The sequence below is a fragment of the Oncorhynchus masou genome, unplaced genomic scaffold (assembly GCF_036934945.1).
Source record: "Oncorhynchus masou masou isolate Uvic2021 unplaced genomic scaffold, UVic_Omas_1.1 unplaced_scaffold_983, whole genome shotgun sequence".
NCBI classification, from domain to species: Eukaryota; Metazoa; Chordata; class Actinopteri; order Salmoniformes; family Salmonidae; genus Oncorhynchus; species Oncorhynchus masou.
The window spans coordinates 112,501-137,500 of record NW_027016346.1 but is presented as its reverse complement, the minus strand read 5'-3'; the positions used below and the strand labels follow the sequence as shown (position 1 = coordinate 137,500).

The following is a 25,000-nucleotide window of genomic DNA, read 5'->3' as shown; positions in this document are numbered from 1 at the left end:
CACCCCCTGACCACCACCCCTTGACCACCACCCCCTGACCACCACCCCTTGACCACCACCCCCTGCCCACCACCCCCTGCCCACCACCCCTTGACCACCACCCCCTGCCCACCACCCCTTGACCATCACCCCCTGCCCACCACCCCTTGACCACCACCCCTGCCCACCACCCCTGCCCACCACCCCCTGCCCACCACCCCTTGACCCTTCTGACAACCAGTGGAACAGCCACTTTACAATAGTGCATCTAAATCATTTAAGGGGGGGGGTGAGAAGGATTACTTTATCCTATCCTAGGTATTCCTTGAAGAGGTGGGGTTTCAGGTGTCTCCGGAAGGTGGTGATTGACTCCGCTGTCCTGGCGTCGTGAGGGAGTTTGTTCCACCATTGGGGGCCAGAGCAGCGAACAGTTTTGACTGGGCTGAGCGGGAACTGTACTTCCTCAGTGGTAGGGAGGCGAGCAGGCCAGAGGTGGATGAACGCAGTGCCCTTGTTTGGGTGTAGGGCCTGATCAGAGCCTGGAGGTACTGCGGTGCCGTTCCCCTCACAGCTCCGTAGGCAAGCACCATGGTCTTGTAGCGGATGCGAGCTTCAACTGGAAGCCAGTGGAGAGAGCGGAGGAGCGGGGTGACGTGAGAGAACTTGGGAAGGTTGAACACCAGACGGGCTGCGGCGTTCTGGATGAGTTGTAGGGGTTTAATGGCACAGGCAGGGAGCCCAGCCAACAGCGAGTTGCAGTAATCCAGACGGGAGATGACAAGTGCCTGGATTAGGACCTGCGCCGCTTCCTGTGTGAGGCAGGGTCGTACTCTGCGGATGTTGTAGAGCATGAACCTACAGGAACGGGCCACCGCCATGATGTTAGTTGAGAACGACAGGGTGTTGTCCAGGATCACGCCAAGGTTCTTAGCGCTCTGGGAGGAGGACACAATGGAGTTGTCAACCGTGATGGCGAGATCATGGAACGGGCAGTCCTTCCCCGGGAGGAAGAGCAGCTCCGTCTTGCCGAGGTTCAGCTTGAGGTGGTGATCCGTCATCCACACTGATATGTCTGCCAGACATGCAGAGATGCGATTCGCCACCTGGTCATCAGAAGGGGGAAAGGAGAAGATTAATTGTGTGTCGTCTGCATAGCAATGATAGGAGAGACCATGTGAGGTTATGACAGAGCCAAGTGACTTGGTGTATAGCGAGAATAGGAGAGGGCCTAGAACAGAGCCCTGGGGGACACCAGTGGTGAGAGCGCGTGGCGGGAGACAGATTCTCGCCACGCCACCTGGTAGGAGCGACCTGTCAGGTAGGACGCAATCCAAGCGTGGGCCGCGCCGGAGATGCCCAACTCGGAGAGGGTGGAGAGGAGGATCTGATGGTTCACAGTATCGAAGGCAGCCGATAGGTCTAGAAGGATGAGAGCAGAGGAGAGAGAGTTAGCTTTAGCAGTGCAGAGCGCCTCCGTGATACAGAGAAGAGCAGTCTCAGTTGAATGACTAGTCTTGAAACCTGACTGATTTGGATCAAGAAGGTCATTCTGAGAGAGATAGCGGGAGAGCTGGCCAAGGACGGCACGTTCAAGAGTTTTGGAGAGAAAAGAAAGAAGGGATACTGGTCTGTAGTTGTTGACATCGGAGGGGTCGAGTGTAGGTTTTTTCAGAAGGGGTGCAACTCTCGCTCTCTTGAAGACGGAAGGGACGTAGCCAGCGGTCAGGGATGAGTTGATGAGCGAGGTGAGGTAAAGGAGAAGGTCTCCGGAAATGGTCTGGAGAAGAGAGGAGGGGATAGGGTCAAGCGGGCAGGTTGTTGGGCGGCCGGCCGTCACAAGAAGCGAGATTTCATCTGAAGAGAGAGGGGAGAAAGAGGTCAGAGTACAGGGTAGGGCAGTGTGAGCAGAACCAGCGGTGTCGTTTGACTTATTAAACGAGGATCGGATGTCGTCGACCTTCTTTTCAAAATGGTTGACGAAGTCATCTGCAGGGAGGGAGGAGGGGGGTGAGGGGGAGGAGGATTCAGGAGGGAGGAGAAGGTGGCAAAGAGCTTCCTAGGGTTAGAGGCAGATGCTTGGAATTTAGAGTGGTAGAAAGTGGCTTTAGCAGCAGAGTCAGAGGAGGAAAATGTAGAGAGGAGGGAGTGAAAGGATGCCAGGTCCGCAGGGAGGCGAGTTTTCCTCCATTTCCGCTCGGCTGCCCGGAGCACTGTTCTGTGAGCTCGCAATGAGTCGTCGAGCCACGGAGCGGGAGGGGAGGACCGAGCCGGCCTGGAGGATAGGGGACATAGAGAGTCAAAGGATGCAGAAAGGGAAGAGAGGAGGGTTGAGGAGGCAGAATCAGGAGATAGGTTGGAGAAGGTATGAGCAGAGGGAAGAGATAATAGGATGGAAGAGGAGAGAGTAGCGGGGGAGAGAGAGCGAAGGTTGGGACGGCGCGATACCATCCGAGTAGGGGCAGTGTGGGAAGTGTTGGATGAGAGCGAGAGGGAAAAGGATACAAGGTAGTGGTCGGAGACTTGGAGGGGAGTTGCAATGAGGTTAGTGGAAGAACAGCATCTAGTAAAGATGAGGTCGAGCGTATTGCCTGCCTTGTGAGTAGGGGGAAGGTGAGAGGGTGAGGTCAAAAGAGGAGAGGAGTGGAAAGAAGGAGGCAGAGAGGAATGAGTCAAAGGTAGACGTGGGGAGGTTAAAGTCGCCCAGGACTGTGAGAGGTGAGCCGTCCTCAGGAAAGGAGCTTATCAAGGCATCAAGCTCATTGATGAACTCTCCGAGGGAACCTGGAGGGCGATAAATGATAAGGATGTTAAGCTTGAAAGGGCTGGTAACTGTGACAGCATGGAATTCAAAGGAGGTGATAGACAGATGGGTAAGGGGAGAAAGAGAGAATGACCACTTGGGAGAGATGAGGATCCCGGTGCCACCACCCCGCTGACCAGAAGCTCTCGGGGTGTGTGAGAACACGGACGAAGAGAGAGCAGTGGGAGTAGCAGTGTTATCTGTGGTGATCCATGTTTCCGTCAGTGCCAAGAAGTCGAGGGACTGGAGGGAGGCGTAGGCTGAGATGAACTCTGCCTTGTTGGCCGCAGATCGGCAGTTCCAGAGGCTACCGGAGACCTGGAACTCCACGTGGGTCGTGCGCGCTGGGACCACCAGATTAGGGTGGCCGCGGCCACGCGGTGTGGAGCGTTTGTATGGTCTGTGCAGAGAGGAGAGAACAGGGATAGATAGACACATAGTTGACAGGCTACAGAAGGGGCTACGCTAATGCAAAGGAGATTGGAATGACAAGTGGACTACACGTCTCGAATGTTCAGAAAGTTAAGCTTACGTAGCAAGAATCTTATTGACTAAAATGATTGAAATGATACAGTACTGCTGGAGTAGGCTAGCTGGCAGTGGCTGCGTTGTTGACACTACACTAATCAAGTCATTCCGTCGAGTGTAATAGTTTCAACAGTGCTGCTATTCGGGGGCTAGCTGGCTAGCTAGCAGTGTTGATTACGTTACGTTACGTTAAAAGAACGACAATAGCTGGCTAGCTAACCTTGAAAATCGCTCTAGACTACACAATTGTCTTAGATACAAAGACGGCTATGTAGCTAGCTAGCTACGATCAAACAAATCAAACCGTTGTACTGTAATGAAGTGAAATGAAAATGTGATACTACCTGTGGAGCGAAGCGGAATGTTGACCGGGTTGTTGAAGTTAATTCGGTAGACGTTGGCTAGCTGTTGGCTAGCTAGCTAGCAGTATCTCTTACGTTAAGGACGACAAATAGCTGGCTAGCTAACCTCGGTAAATTAAGATAATCACTCTAAGTCTACACACTCTAAACTACACAATTATCTTGGATACGAAGACAGCAAAGACAACTATGTAGCTAGCTAACACTACACTAATCGAGTCGTTCAATTGAGTGTAATAGTTTCTACAGTGCTAGTAGACGGTAGACGTTAGCTAGCTGCTGGGCAGGTAGCAGTGTAGACTACGTTAGGACGACGAAATACGATAATTACGCAATTATCTTTGATACAAAGACGGCTATGTAGCTAGCTAAGAAGAAATTGCTGAGATTAGACAAATCAAACCGTTGTACTATAATGAAATGTAATGGAAATGTAGTGAAAAGTTATACTACCTGCGGACCGAAGTGTAGACCGAAGTGTAGATGCGACCGCTCGCTCCAACCCGGAACCGGACCCCACCCCCTGCCCACCAACCCCTGACCACTACTCTCTGACCCCAACCCTGACCACTACCCTCTGACCCCACCCCCTGACCACACCCCCTGATCACTACCCCCTGACCCCACCCCCTGACCACACCCCCTGACCCCACTCCCTAACCCCACCCCCTGACCGTCATATATTATTAACTATCATATACCATACACTATCATATACCATACACTATCATATACCATACACTATCATATATTATTAACTATCATATACCATACACTATCATATACCATACACTGTCATATACCATACACTATCATATACCATACACTATCATATACAATACAATATCATATACCATACACTATCATATACCATACACTATCATATATTATTAACTATCATATACCATACACTATCATATATTATTAACTATCATATTCCATACACTATCATATACCATGCACTATCATATGCCACACACTATCATATACCATACACTATCATATATTATTAACTATCATATACCATACACTATCATTTACCATACACTATCATATACCATACACTATCATATACCACACACTATCATATACCATACACTATCATATATTATTAACTATCATATACCATACACTATCATATACCATACACTATCAAATATTATTAACTATCATATACCATACACTATCATATACCATACACTATCATATATTATTAACTATCATATACCATACACTATCATATACCATACACTATCATATACCATACACTATCATATATTATTAACTATCATATACCATACACTATCATATACCATACACTATCATATACCATACACTATCATGTACCATACACTATCATATACCATACACTATCAAATATTATTAACTATCATATACCATACACTATCATATACCATACACTATCATATATTATTAACTATCATATACCATACACTATCATATAACATACACTATCATATACCATACACTATCATATACCATACACTATCAAATATTATTTAATTATCATATACCATACACTATCATATACCATACACTATCATATATTATTAACTATCATATACCATACACTATCATATACCATACACTATCATATACCATACACTATCATATATTATTAACTATCATATACCATACACTATCATATATTATTAACTATCATATACCATACACTATCATATACCATACACTATCATATACCATACACTATCATATATTATTAACTATCATATACCATACACTATCATATACCATAAACTATCATATACCATGCACTATCATATATTATTAACTATCATATACCATACACTATCATATATTATTAACTATCATATACCATACACTATCATATACAATACACTATCATATACCATACACTATCATATACCATACACTATCATATACCATACACTAACATATACCATACACTATCATATACCATACACTATCATATACCATGCACTATCATATATTAATAACTATCATATACCATACACAATCATATATTATTAACTATCATATACCATACACTATCATATACCATACACTATCATATATTATTAACTATCATTTACCATACACTATCATATACCATACACTATCTTATACCATACACTATCAAATACCATACACTATCATATAGCATACACTATCATATACCATACACTATCATATACCATACACTATCATATACCATACACTATCATATACCATACACTATCTTATACCATACACTATCATATACCATACACTATCATATACCATGCACTATCATATACCATACACTATCATATACCATACATTATCATACACCATACACTATCATATACCATACACTATCATGTACCATACACTATCATATACCATACACTATCATAAACCATACACTATCATATACCATACACTATCATATATTATGAACTATCATATACCATACACTATCATATACCATACACTATCATATACCATACACTATCAAATACCATACACTATCATATACCATACACTATCATATATTATTAACTATCATATACCATACACTATCATATACCATACACTATCATATATTATGAACTATCATATACCATACACTATCATATACCATACACTATCAAATACCATACACTATCAAATACCATACACTATCATATACCATACACTATCATATATTATTAACTATCATATACCATACACTATCATATACCATACACTATCATATACCATACACTATCATATACCATACACTATCATATATTATTAACTATCATATACCATACACTATCATATACCATACACTATCATATACCATACACCATCATATACCATACACTATCATATATTATTAACTATCATATACCATACACTATCATATATTATTAACTATCATATACCATACACTATCATATACCATACACTATCAAATACCATACACTATCATATAGCATACACTATCATATACCATACACTATCATATACCATACACTATCATATAGCATACACTATCATATACCATACACTATCATATACCATACACTATCTTATACCATACATTATCATATACCATCCACTATCATATACCATCCACTATCATATACCATACACTATCATATACCATACACTATCATACACCATACACTATCATATACCATACACTATCATATACCATACACTATCATATACCATACACTATCATAAACCATACACTATCATATACCATACACTATCATATATTATGAACTATCATATATTATGAACTATCATATACCATACACTATCATATACCATACACTATCAAATACCATACACTATCATATACCATACACTATCATATATTATTAACTATCATATACCATACACTATCATATACCATACACTATCATATATTATGAACTATCATATACCATACACTATCATATACCATACACTATCAAATACCATACACTATCATATACCATACACTATCATATATTATGAACTATCATATATTATGAACTATCATATACCATACACTATCATATACCATACACTATCAAATACCATACACTATCATATACCATAAACTATCATATACCATGCACTATCATATATTATTAACTATCATATACCATACACTATCATATACAATACACTATCATATACCATACACTCTCATATATTATTAACTATCATATACCATACACTATCATATACCATACACTATCATATACCATACACTAACATATACCATACACTATCATATACCATACACTATCATATACCATGCACTATCATATATTATTAACTATCATATACCATACACAATCATATATTATTAACTATCATATACCATACACTATCATATACCATACACTATCATATATTATTAACTATCATTTACCATACACTATCATATACCATACACTATCTTATACCATACACTATCAAATACCATACACTATCATATAGCATACACTATCATATACCATACACTATCATATACCATACACTATCATATACCATACACTATCATATACCATACACTATCTTATACCATACACTATCATATACCATACACTATCATATACCATGCACTATCATATACCATACACTATCATATACCATACACTATCATACACCATACACTATCATATACCATACACTATCATATACCATACACTATCATATACCATACACTATCATAAACCATACACTATCATATACCATACACTATCATATATTATGAACTATCATATACCATACACTATCATATACCATACACTATCATATACCATACACTATCATATACCATACACTATCATATATTATTAACTATCATATACCATACACTATCATATATTATTAACTATCATATATACCATACACTATCATATACCATACACTATCAAATACCATACACTATCATATAGCATACACTATCATATACCATACACTATCATATACCATACACTATCATATAGCATACACTATCATATACCATACACTATCATATACCATACACTATCATATACCATACACTATCATATACCATACACCATCATATACCATACACTATCATATACCATACACTATCATATACCATACACTATCATATACCATACACTATCATATACCATACACTATCATATACCATACACTATCATATACCATACACTATCATATACCATACACTATCATATACCATACACTATCATATATTATGAACTATCATATATTATGAACTATCATATACCATACACTATCATATACCATACACTATCAAATACCATACACTATCATATACCATACACTATCATATATTATTAACTATCATATACCATACACTATCATATACCATACACTATCATATATTATGAACTATCATATACCATACACTATCATATACCATACACTATCAAATACCATACACTATCATATACCATACACTATCATATATTATGAACTATCATATATTATGAACTATCATATACCATACACTATCATATACCATACACTATCAAATACCATACACTATCATATACCATAAACTATCATATACCATGCACTATCATATACAATACACTATCATATACCATACACTCTCATATATTATTAACTATCATATACCATACACTATCATATACCATACACTATCATATACCATACACTAACATATACCATACACTATCATATACCATACACTATCATATACCATGCACTATCATATATTATTAACTATCATATACCATACACAATCATATATTATTAACTATCATATACCATACACTATCATATACCATACACTATCATATATTATTAACTATCATATACCATACACTATCATATACCATACACTATCATATACCATACACTATCAAATACCATACACTATCATATAGCATACACTATCATATACCATACACTATCATATACCATACACTATCATATACCATACACTATCATATACCATACACTATCTTATACCATACACTATCATATACCATACACTATCATATACCATTAACTATCATATACCATACACTATCATATACCATACATTATCATATACCATACACTATCATATACCATACACTATCATATACCATACACTATCATATACCATACACTATCATAAACCATACACTATCATATACCATACACTATCATATATTATGAACTATTATATACCATACACTATCATATACCATACACTATCATATACCATACACTATCAAATACCATACACTATCATATACCATACACTATCATATATTATTAACTATCATATACCATACACTATCATATACCATACACTATCATATATTATGAACTATCATATACCATACACTATCATATACCATACACTATCAAATACCATACACTATCAAATACCATACACTATCATATACCATACACTATCATATATTATTAACTATCATATACCATACACTATCATATACCATACACTATCATATACCATACACTATCATATACCATACACTATCATATATTATTAACTATCATATACCATACACTATCATATACCATACACTATCATATACCATACACTATCATATACCATACACTATCAAATATTATTAACTATCATATACCATACACTATCATATACCATACACTATCATATATTATTAACTATCATATACCATACACTATCATATACCATACACTATCATATACCATACACTATCATATATTATTAACTATCATATACCATACACTATCATATACCATACACTATCATATACCATACACTATCATGTACCATACACTATCATATACCATACACTATCAAATATTATTAACTATCATATACCATACACTATCATATACCATACACTATCATATATTATTAACTATCATATACCATACACTATCATATACCATACACTATCATATACCATACACTATCATATACCATACACTATCAAATATTATTTAATTATCATATACCATACACTATCATATACCATACACTATCATATATTATTAACTATCATATACCATACACTATCATATACCATACACTATCATATACCATACACGATCATATATTATTAACTATCATATACCATACACTATCATATACCATACACTATCATATACCATACACTATCAAATATTATTTAATTATCATATACCATACACTATCATATACCATACACTATCATATATTATTAACTATCATATACCATACACTCTCATATACCATACACTATCATATACCATACACGATCATATATTATTAACTATCATATACCATACACTATCATATACCATACACTATCATATACCATACACGATCATATATTATTAACTATCATATACCATGCACTATCATATATTATTAACTATCATATACCATACACTATCATATATTATTAACTATCATATACCATACACTATCATATACAATACACTATCATATACCATACACTCTCATATATTATTAACTATCATATACCATACACTATCATATACCATACACTATCATATACCATACACTAACATATACCATACACTATCATATACCATACACTATCATATACCATGCACTATCATATATTATTAACTATCATATACCATACACAATCATATATTATTAACTATCATATACCATACACTATCATATACCATACACTATCATATATTATTAACTATCATTTACCATACACTATCAAATACCATACACTATCTTATACCATACACTATCAAATACCATACACTATCATATAGCATACACTATCATATACCATACACTATCATATACCATACACTATCATATACCATACACTATCATATACCATACACTATCTTATACCATACACTATCATATACCATACACTATCATATACCATGCACTATCATATACCATACACTATCATATACCATACATTATCATACACCATACACTATCATATACCATACACTATCATATACCATACACTATCATATACCATACACTATCATAAACCATACACTATCATATACCATACACTATCATATATTATGAACTATCATATACCATACACTATCATATACCATACACTATCATATACCATACACTATCAAATACCATATCAAATACCATACACTATCATATACCATACACTATCATATATTATTAACTATCATATACCATACACTATCATATACCATACACTATCATATATTATGAACTATCATATACCATACACTATCATATACCATACACTATCAAATACCATACACTATCAAATACCATACACTATCATATACCATACACTATCATATATTATTAACTATCATATACCATACACTATCATATACCATACACTATCATATACCATACACTATCATATACCATACACTATCATATATTATTAACTATCATATACCATACACTATCATATACCATACACTATCATATACCATACACTATCATATATTATTAACTATCATATACCATACACTATCATATATTATTAACTATCATATACCATACACTATCATATACCATACACTATCAAATACCATACACTATCATATAGCATACACTATCATATACCATACACTATCATATACCATACACTATCATATAGCATACACTATCATATACCATACACTATCATATACCATACACTATCTTATACCATACACTATCATATACCATACACCATCATATACCATCCACTATCATATACCATACACTATCATATACCATACACTATCATACACCATACACTATCATATACCATACACTATCATATACCATACACTATCATATACCATACACTATCATAAACCATACACTATCATATACCATACACTATCATATATTATGAACTATCATATATTATAACTATCATATACCATACACTATCATATACCATACACTATCAAATACCATACACTATCATATACCATACACTATCATATATTATTAACTATCATATACCATACACTATCATATACCATACATTATCATATATTATGAACTATCATATACCATACACTATCATATACCATACACTATCAAATACCATACACTATCATATACCATACACTATCATATATTATTAACTATCATATACCATACACTATCATATACCATACACTATCATATACCATACACTATCATATACCATACACTATCATATATCATACACTATCATATACCATACACTATCAAATACCATACACTATCATATACCATACACTATCATATATTATTAACTATCATATACCATACACTATCATATATTATGAACTATCATATACCATACACTATCATATACCATACACTATCAAATACCATACACTATCATATACCATACACTATCATATATTATTAACTATCATATACCATACACTATCATATACCATACACTATCATATACCATACACTATCATATACCATACACTATCATATATTATTAACTATCATATACCATACACTATCATATATTATTAACTATCATATACCATACACTATCATATACCATACACTATCAAATACCATACACTATCATATAGCATACACTATCATATACCATACACTATCATATACCATACACTATCATATAGCATACACTATCATATACCATACACTATCATATACCATACACTATCTTATACCATACACTATCATATACCATACACCATCATATACCATCCACTATCATATACCATACACTATCATATACCATACACTATCATACACCATACACTATCATATACCATACACTATCATATACCATACACTATCATATACCATACACTATCATAAACCATACACTATCATATACCATACACTATCATATATTATGAACTATCATATATTATGAACTATCATATACCATACACTATCATATACCATACACTATCAAATACCATACACTATCATATACCATACACTATCATATATTATTAACTATCATATACCATACACTATCATATACCATACACTATCATATATTATGAACTATCATATACCATACACTATCATATACCATACACTATCAAATACCATACACTATCATATACCATACACTATCATATATTATTAACTATCATATACCATACACTATCATATACCATACACTATCATATACCATACACTATCATATACCATACACTATCATATATCATACACTATCATATACCATACACTATCAAATACCATACACTATCATATACCATACACTATCATATATTATTAACTATCATATACCATACACTATCATATATTATGAACTATCATATACCATACACTATCATATACCATACACTATCAAATACCATACACTATCATATACCATACACTATCATATATTATTAACTATCATATACCATACACTATCATATATTATTAACTATCATATACCATACACTATCATATACCATACACTATCATATACAATACACTATCATATACCATACACTATCATATACAATACACTATCATATACCATGCACTATCATATACCATACACTATCATATACCATACACTATCATATACCATACACTATCATATACCATGCACTATCATATACCATACACTATCATATACAATACACTATCATATACCATGCACTATCATATACCATACACTATCATATACAATACACTATCATATACCATGCACTATCATATACCATACACTATCATATACCATACACTATCATATACAATACACTATCATATACCATACACTATCATATACAATACACTATCATATACCATGCACTATCATATACCATACACTATCATATACCATACACTATCATATACCATACACTATCATATACCATGCACTATCATATACCATACACTATCATATACAATACACTATCATATACCATTCACTATCATATACCATACACTATCATATACAATACACTATCATATACCATGCACTATCATATACCATACACTAGCATATACCATACACTATCATATACCATACACTATCATATATTATTAACTATCATATACCATACACTATCATATATTATTAACTATCATATACCATACACTATCATATACCATACACTATCATATATTATTAACTATCATATACCATACACTATCATATATTATTAACTATCATATACCATACACTATCATATACCATACACTATCATATACAATACACTATCATATACCATACACTATCATATACAATACACTATCATATACCATGCACTATCATATACCATACACTATCATATAGCATACACTATCATATACCATACACTATCATATACCATGCACTATCATATACCATACACTATCATATACAATACACTATCATATACCATGCACTATCATATACCATACACTATCATATACAATACACTATCATATACCATGCACTATCATATACCATACACTATCATATACCATACACTATCATATACCATACACTATCATATATTATTAACTATCATATACCATACACTATCATATATTATTAACTATCATATACCATACACTATCATATACCATACACTATCATATATTATTAACTATCATATACCATACACTATCATATATTATTAACTATCATATACCATACACTATCATATACCATACACTATCATATACAATACACTATCATATACCATACACTATCATATACAATACACTATCATATACCATGCACTATCATATACCATACACTATCATATACCATACACTATCATATACCATACACTATCATATACCATGCACTATCATATACCATACACTATCATATACAATACACTATCATATACCATGCACTATCATATACCATACACTATCATATACAATACACTATCATATACCATGCACTATCATATACCATACACTATCATATACCATACACTATCATATACAATACACTATCATATACCATACACTATCATATACAATACACTATCATATACCATGCACTATCATATACCATACACTATCATATACCATACACTATCATATACCATACACTATCATATACCATGCACTATCATATACCATACACTATCATATACAATACACTATCATATACCATGCACTATCATATACCATACACTATCATATACAATACACTATCATATACCATGCACTATCATATACCATACACTATCATATACAATACACTATCATATACCATGCACTATCATATACCATACACTATCATATACAATACACTATCATATACCATGCACTATCATATACCATACACTATCATATACCATACACTATCATATACAATACACTATCATATACCATGCACTATCATATACCATACACTATCATATACCATACACTATCATATACCATACACTATCATATACCATACACTATCATATACCATACACTATCATATATTATTAACCGTGTGTTTCCCCTGTCCTCTCCAGGTGATCTGTATAACTCCTTAGTGATAACCGTGTGTTTCCCCTGTCCTCTCCAGGTGATATGTATAACTCCTTAGTGATAACCGTGTGTTTTCCCCTGTCCTCTCCAGGTGATATGTATAACTCATTAGTGATAACCGTGTGTTTCCCCTGTCCTCTCCAGTTGATATGTATAACTCCTTAGTGATAACCGTGTGTTTTCCCCTGTCCTCTCCAGGTGATATGTATAACTCCTTAGTGATAACCGTGTGTTTCCCCTGTCCTCTCCAGGTGATCTGTATAACTCCTTAGTGATAACCGTGTGTTTCCCCTGTCCTCTCCAGGTGATATGTATAACTCCTTAGTGATAACCGTGTGTTTCCCCTGTCCTCTCCAGGTGATATGTATAACTCCTTAGTGATAACCGTGTGTTTCCCCTGTCCTCTCCAGGTGATCTGTATAACTCCTTAGTGATAACCGTGTTTTCCCCTGTCCTCTCCAGGTCATATGTATAACTCCTTAGTGATAACCGTGTGTTTCCCCTGTCCTCTCCAGGTGATATGTATAACTCCTTAGTGATAACCGTGTGTTTTCCCCTGTCCTCTCCAGGTGATATGTATAACTCCTTAGTGATAACCGTGTGTTTCCCCTGTCCTCTCCAGGTGATCTGTATAACTCCTTAGTGATAACCGTGTGTTTTCCCCTGTCCTCTCCAGGTGATCTGTATAACTCCTTAGTGATAACCGTGTGTTTCCCCTGTCCTCTCCAGGTGATCTGTATAACTCCTTAGTGATAACCGTGTGTTTCCCCTGTCCTCTCCAGGTGATATGTATAACTCCTTAGTGATAACCGTGTGTTTCCCCTGTCCTCTCCAGGTGGCACGTTCACAACCACGTCAGGATTGTACGCAGGAAGCAACGCCCTCACGAACTCAACCGGCTTCAACAGTACACAGCAGGTACCAATGTCTTCTACGGTAGCGTCTCTTCATTCTGATAGCCTATAGAAGATGTTTATCATCGTTGGGTTTATATTAAGATGAGGTACTGTACTCTTTTTATATATATATATATATATATAAGATCCTGGGAAACTTAGAGTGTATCCCAAATAACACGCATGTTCCCTACAGTGCACTAATTTTGACCAGAGCCCACAGGGTAGAAATGCACTACTTTACAAGAAATAGGGGTGCCATTTGACACACTTGACATTTTTGACATAATGTATGATACAGTTGAGTTCCAATTGATCCACGTCACATGAATCATACAGTAATGCCTCATTACGCCTGTAGTGTTGTAGACAGGGAAAATCCCTTACTCCTGGCACAGACAAAATGGGTCAGGTCCCAAATGGCACTCTATGTTCCTATAAAGTACACTCCTTTTGACCGGAGCCTTGGCCAGAAGTAATGTACTACGTAGGGAATAGGAAATCATTTTTAAAGATGCGAGCCAAAAAAAGACCAAGACAGATCGCTGTCCAGATGTAGGACACAACAGACATGTGTTTGTATTTATGTTTTGGAATCTGGACTGTAAAGTAGCACCACTAGTGCATTACTTACCCCCCCCCCCTCTCTCTCGTTCTCTCTCTTCTCTCTCGTTCTCTCTCTTCTCTCTCGTTCTCTCGCTCTCTCTCTCTCTCGTTCTCTCCCTTCTCTCTCTTCTCTCTCATTCTCTCGTCATCTCTCTTCTCTCTCATTCTCTCGCTTTCTCTCTCTGTCTCTCTCTCTCTCTTTTCTCTCGTTCTCTCGTCATCTCTCTTCTCTCTCGTTCTCTCTCTCTCTTCTCTCTCGTTCTCTCGTTCTCTCTCTCTCTCGTTCTCACTCTTCTCTCTCTTCTCTCTCATTCTATCGTCATCTCTCTTCTCTCTCGTTCTCTCGCTTTCTCTCTCTCTCTCTCTCTCTCTCTCTTTTATCTCGTTCTCTCGCTCTCTCTCTCTCGTTCTCTCTCTTCTCTTTTGTTCTGTCTCTTCTCGCTCGTTCTCTCTCTTGTTCTCTCTCTCGTTCTCTCTCTCTCATTTTCTCTCTCTCTCTCTGTCTCTCTTCTCTCTCGTTCTCTCGCTCTCTCTCTCTCTCTCTCTCTCATTCTCTCTTCTCTCTTGTTCTCTCTCTTCTCTCTCGTTCTCTCGTTATCTCTCTTCTCTCTTGTTCTCTCACTCTCTCTCTGTCTCTCTCTCTGTCTCTCTCTCTGTATCTCTCGTTCTCTCTCTCGTTCTCTCTCTCATTCTCTCTCTCGTTTTCTCTCTCTCTCCTTCTTCTCCCTCCATCCATCCATTCCTGTCTCTCTCCATCCATCCATCCATCCATCCTCCCCTCTCCCCCCTCCAGGACTACCCGAGCTACCCAGCGTTCGGCCAGGGCCAGTATGCCCAGTATTACAACAGTTCTCCCTACACCTCCCCCTATATGACCAGCAACAACACCAGTCCCACCACCCCCTCCACCACAGCCACCTACACCCTCCAGGAGCCCCCCAGCGCCCTGACCAGCCAGGCCCTCACGGACCCTCCAGCAGGTAGGCCCCAGGCCCCCCAGGCCACCCACCCTCCATCCCCAGGATCAGAAGGCTCTGGAGGGGGTGGCTATGATGCCAGGGCCACTCATTATGGTAACCATTACAGTTTCTTTTTGTAAATAAACTATATCATTGTGATAATTGTTTTCAATTTGTTATAGTCAACGTTTCCCCTCCACCTCCCAATTGCCACCCAAAACCCTCCCCGAATGAAAAAGAAATATAAATTCACATTTTTTTCTTGTTTTTCTTCTTCTTAATTAACCCACCCTTTGTTAGCATAGCACTTTAAGGAAATAGCATTATCGTAGAAAATATGACTTAACTGCAGAGAGTATTTCTTAGAGGAACGTCTCGCCCCTTTAATAGAAATCACATTAAACGCTCCTTCTGACAATAGAACTCTGATGACATCATCATCCCATCAAGTGAAATAAGATAAGAGGAGGGGGGGGGGGTTACAGCTGAAGATTATCTGAACATAGAACACATAGAACACATAGAACACTGACGTTATTATCTTTGGCCTGTCTGTCTGACATTCCGGAAGCCTTACAACAGAACAGTAGTTATCGTCTAGTTGTCATTATTTAACATACATTTTTTTTATTTAATTATTTGACATTTATTTCTCTAGGCAAGTCAGTTTAAGAACAAATTCTTATTTACAATGACGGCCGAGGAACAGTGGGTTAACTGCCTTGTTCAGGAGCAGAACGACAGATTTTTACCTTGTCAGCTCAGGGATTTGAACTTGAAACCTTTCGGTTACACCATATACACACACACACACACACACACGGGCACGCACACAAACACACACAGGCACGCACACATACACAAACATGCACACATGCACACACACGCCCACATACACACACACACACATACACACACTTTACAATCCAAAATGTTGCTGACGACAGCTCCCTCCACTCTCCTCAATTCTAAAGGTGAAAGAGAGACATCATTTCCTCCTCTTTATTTAAAACAATCTCTTGTTCTTCTCCTTTTTCCACCCCCCCCCAGGAGATTACAGTACCATCCACAGTCCATCAACGCCCATTAAAGATTCAGAATCGGATCGATTGCGGCGTGCCTCGGATGGAAAGTCACGTGGCCGAGGGAGAAGGAACAACAACCCTTCACCACCGCCTGACTCTGACCTTGAGGTGAGTGACTGTGTGTGTGTGTGTGTGTGTGTGTGTGTGTGTGTGTGTGTGTGTGTGTGTGTGTGTGTGTGTGTGTGTGTGTGTGTGTGTGTGTGTGTGTGTGTGTGTGTGTGTGTGTGTGTGTGTGTGTGCGTTACCTTGGCGACAGACAGCCTCACCCTGTCTGAGGCACAGTAGACTAATCCAATTACCCCCAATGCCACACCAAGGTTAACACATCACGCACATGAACAATACTCAACTCTCTTTTGTATCCTTAACTTATTATTGATTACCTAGATGTTTATTGACTATAACATTTATTTTCAATGGTGCCTTAAGTGCACTTACGAATGCCAATAAAAGGAGAACATTTCTACACTAAAAATGATTAGCCATTTATACATATTTTATTGTTGTTCTTATCGACTATCGATTTTGTTTCGATAGTGAGAGGATGGTATACTCAACAACAACAAAAACATGACTGGATTTTCTTCCTCTGAGGCACCCTATTCCCTATATAGTGCACTACTTTAGACCAGAGCCCTATGGCACCCTATTCCCTATATAGTACACTACTTTAGACCAGAACACTATGGAACCCTATTCCCTATATAGTGCACTACTTTAGACCAGAACACTATGGAACCCTATTCCCTATATAGTACACTACTTTAGACCAGAACCCTATGGAACCCTATTCCTATATAGTGCACTACTTTAGACCAGAACCCTATGGAACCCTATTCCCTATATAGTGCACTACTTTAGACCAGAGCCCTATGGCACCCTATTCCCTATATAGTACACTACTTTAGACCAGAACCCTATGGAACCCTATTCCCTATATAGTGCACTACTTTAGACCAGAACCCTATGGAACCCTATTCCCTATATTGTGCACTACTTTAGACCAGAACACTATGGAACCCTATTCCTATATAGTGCACTACTTTAGACCAGAGCCCTATGGCACCCTATTCCCTATATAGTACACTACTTTAGACCAGAGCCCTATGGCACCCTATTCCTTATATAGTGCACTACTTTAGACCAGAACACTATGGCACCCTATTCCTTATATAGTGCACTACTTTAGACCAGAACACTATGGCACCCTATTCCCTATATAGTGCACTACTTTAGACCAGAACCCTATGGCACCCTATTCCCTACATAGTGCACTACTTTATACCAGAACCCTATGGCACCCTATTCCCTATATAGTGCACTACTTTAGACCAGAACCCTATGGCACCCTATTCCCTATATATAGTGCACTACTTTAGACCAGAACCCTATGGCACCCTATTCCCTATTATATAGTGCACTACTTTAGACCAGAACACTATGGCACCCTATTCCCTATATAGTGCACTACTTTAGACCAGAACCCTATGGCACCCTATTCCCTATATAGTGCACTACGTTAGACCAGAGCACTATAGCACCCTATTCCCTATTATATAGTGCACTACTTTAGACCAGAACACTATGGCACCCTATTCCCTATATAGTGCACTACTTTAGACCAGAACCCTATGGCACCCTATTCCCTATATATAGTACACTACTTTAGACCAGAACACTATGGAACCCTATTCCCTATATAGTGCACTACTTTAGACCAGAGCCCTATGGCACCCTATTCCCTATATAGTGCACTACTTTAGACCAGAACACTATGGCACCCTATTCCCTATATAGTGCACTACTTTAGACCAGAACCCTATAGCACCCTATTACCTATATAGTGCACTACTTTAGACCAGAACCCTATGGCACCCTATTCCCTATATAGTGCACTACTTTAGACCAGAGCCCTATGGCACCCTATTCCCTATATAGTGCACTGCTTTAGACCAGATCCCTATGGCACCCTATTCCCTATATAGTACACTGCTTTAGACCAGATCCCTATGGCACCCTATTCCCTATATAGTACACTGCTTTAGACCAGAGCCAAATGGCACCCTATTCCCTATATAGTGCACTACTTTAGACCAGAGCCCTATGGCACCCTATTCCCTACATAGTGCACTACTTTAGACCAGAACCCTATGGCACCCTATTCCCTATATAGTGCACTACTTTAGACCAGAGCCCTATGGCACCCTATTCCCTATATAGTACACTACTTTAGACCAGAACCCTATGGAACCCTATTCCCTATATAGTGCACTACTTTAGACCAGAACCCTATGGAACCCTATTCCCTATATAGTGCACTACTTTAGACCAGAACACTATGGAACCCTATTCCCTATATAGTGCACTACTTTAGACCAGAGCCCTATGGCACCCTATTCCCTATATAGTACACTACTTTAGACCAGAGCCCTATGGCACCCTATTCCTTATATAGTGCACTACTTTAGACCAGAACACTATGGCACCCTATTCCTTATATAGTGCACTACTTTAGACCAGAACACTATGGCACCCTATTCCCTATATAGTGCACTACTTTAGACCAGAACCCTATGGCACCCTATTCCCTACATAGTGCACTACTTTATACCAGAACCCTATGGCACCCTATTCCCTATATAGTGCACTACTTTAGACCAGAACCCTATGGCACCCTATTCCCTATATATAGTGCACTACTTTAGACCAGAACCCTATGGCACCCTATTCCCTATTATATAGTGCACTACTTTAGACCAGAACACTATGGCACCCTATTCCCTATATAGTGCACTACTTTAGACCAGAACCCTATGGCACCCTATTCCCTATATAGTGCACTACGTTAGACCAGAGCACTATAGCACCCTATTCCCTATTATATAGTGCACTACTTTAGACCAGAACACTATGGCACCCTATTCCCTATATAGTGCACTACTTTAGACCAGAACCCTATGGCACCCTATTCCCTATATATAGTACACTACTTTAGACCAGAACACTATGGAACCCTATTCCCTATATAGTGCACTACTTTAGACCAGAGCCCTATGGCACCCTATTCCCTATATAGTGCACTACTTTAGACCAGAACACTATGGCACCCTATTCCCTATATAGTGCACTACTTTAGACCAGAACCCTATAGCACCCTATTACCTATATAGTGCACTACTTTAGACCAGAACCCTATGGCACCCTATTCCCTATATAGTGCACTACTTTAGACCAGAGCCCTATGGCACCCTATTCCCTATATAGTGCACTGCTTTAGACCAGATCCCTATGGCACCCTATTCCCTATATAGTGCACTACTTTAGACCAGAACCCTATGGCACCCTATTCCCTATTATATAGTGCACTACTTTATACCAGAACCCTATGGCACCCTATTCCCTATATAGTGCACTACTTTAGACCAGAGCCCTATGGCACCCTATTCCCTACATAGTGCACTACTTTATACCAGAACCCTATGGCACCCTATTCCCTATATAGTGCACTACTTTAGACCAGAGCCCTATGGCACCCTATTCCCTACATAGTGCACTACTTTAGACCAGAGATATGGTGCCTTCAGGAAGTATTCAGACCCTTTTGGTTCGCATGTCATTATGTTACAAAGTGGGGATTCAAATGGATTTAATTGTCCATGTTTGTCATGTCAACAATCGACACAAAATAATAAAATGAGTAAAAACACGCATAACATAAAATACAGTCGTCAGTATTCATTGTTTAGGCAAGCCTAAATTAGTTCAGAGGTCAAATATGACTTAACCTATCACATAATAAGTTATGTGTGACAATATAAAAAAAATGGTGAGTTGACATGATTTGTTTTTTTTTATGACGAACCCTTCCTCTGTTCCCCCATTTTTATTTTATTTTGTCCTCTGTTCCCCATACTTACAGGTCTCTCAGTCATGTTTGGGTTTTCAAGCACAGATTCAACTACAAAGACCTAGGAGCTTTTTTTCCGAAAGCCTCATAGAGAAGGGCAGTGATTGGTAGATGGGGTCACCATAACAAATCAGACGAAGAATGTCTCTTTAATCATGGGTCAAAGTTAATAATTACACTGTGGGATTATTTTTATTTTTTTGTTATGTTTATTATTTATTAAACCACCATCTGTCCTTCTGAACAGAGCTGCAGGACAAGAAGGAAACTGCTCAGGGATGTTACCATGATGTCATTGGTGATTCTATAACAGCTACAGAGTTCAAATGGCTTGGCATGGGAGAGAACTAGATGGTGGATGGATCAATGACATCGTAGTTAATTCACAATAACGACCTAAATGACAGAGTAAAAGAAGGACACAAATATACAAATCATCCATTGTGGCCCTTTTATTTGACTTATTTTTACCTTTATTTAACTAGGAAAGTCAGTTCAGATCAAATTCTTATTTTCAATGCCGGTTTAGGAACAGTGGGTTAACTGCCTGTTCAGGGACAGAATGACAGATTTCTACCTTGTCAGCTCGGGGGTTTGAACTTGCAACCTTTCGGTTACTAGTCCAACGCTCTAAACACTAGGCTACCCTGCCGCCTCTACACTCTAACCACTAGGCTACCCTGCCGCCTCTACACTCTAACCACTAGACTACCCTACCTCCTCTACACTCTAACCACTAGGCTACCCTGCCGCCTCTACACTCTAACCACTAGGCTACCCTGCCACCTCTACACTCTAACCACTAGACTACCCTACCACCTCTACACTCTAACCACTAGTCTACCTACCTCCTCTACACTCCAACCACTAGGCTACCCTGCCGCCTCTACACTCTAACCACTAGACTACCCTGCTGCACTGAAGTAATACTGAACAAAAATAAAAACAGAAAACGAATACACGTTTTGGTCAGAATGCAAAGCCTTATGTTAGGGGCAAATCTAAGAGCAACACATCAGTGAGTAACTGCATACTTATTTTTTTAAGCACAGTGGTAGCTGCATCATGGTATGGGTATGCTTGACATAGGCAAATACTGGGGAGTTTTTCAGGATAAAAAGGAACGGGGTGGAGCTAAGCACAGTCACAATCCGAGAGGAAAAGCTACTTCAGTCTGCTTTACACCAGACACTGGGAGAGGACTTCACCATTCAGCAGGACAATAACATAAAACACAAGGTCAAATATACACTGGAGTTTAATTACCAAGAAGTGGCCAAGTCACAGTTTTGACTTAAATCTGCTTGAAAATATATGGCAAAATTTGAAAATTGCTGTCTCGCCATCATCCCCAAAATAGTGGCCGAGCTTGAAGAATTTAGAAAATAACGATGGCCAAATGTTGGAATACCTAGGATAGGATAAAGTAATCCTTCTCACCCCCCCTTAAATGATTTAGATGCACTATTGTAAAGTGGCTGTTCCACTGGATGTCAGAAGGTGAATTCACCAATTTGTAAGTCGCTCTGGATAAGAGCGTCTGCTAAATGACTTAAATGTAAATGTAAATGATTGCATAAGCCAGGTGTGTAAAGCTCGTACAGATTCACCCAAGAAGACTCACAGATGTAATCACTGGTAAAGGTGGTTCTAACATTTATTGACTCAGAGGGTACTAACTACTTATGCAACAAGTATATTTTACTTATTTAGTATGTATTAATCTTTGAAAATGATATCATTTTTCTTTCACTTTGACATTATAGAGTATTTTGGGTATATTGTTGATTTTTTTAATTATTTTAAACCCACATATCATTGGGGTCTGAATATTTTTGCAAGGGACTGTAGATAACTATCTGTAATGTCATTATAACTATATGGGTAACTATATGGGTAACTATATGGGTAACTATATGGGTAACTATATGGGTAACTGTATGGGTAACTATATGGGTAAC

The 25,000-nt window shown here is 37.5% G+C and overlaps 1 protein-coding gene across 5 annotated transcripts in view; it reads left to right on the top strand.

Moving 5' to 3' along the window:
• Window positions 1–25,000, top strand: part of LOC135538565 (eyes absent homolog 1-like) — a 157,548-nt gene that overhangs the window by 59,674 nt on the left and 72,874 nt on the right. For 3 of the 5 annotated variants that reach the window (XM_064964457.1, XM_064964454.1, XM_064964453.1), the window contains 3 exons: window positions 16,422–16,504; window positions 17,882–18,161; window positions 19,098–19,240. In XM_064964457.1, the coding sequence (XP_064820529.1) occupies window positions 16,422–16,504; window positions 17,882–18,161; window positions 19,098–19,240 (506 nt within the window). The remainder of the gene's footprint in view (window positions 1–16,421; window positions 16,505–17,881; window positions 18,162–19,097; window positions 19,241–25,000) is intronic. The other 2 variants (XM_064964456.1, XM_064964455.1) reach the window with 1 other exon arrangement.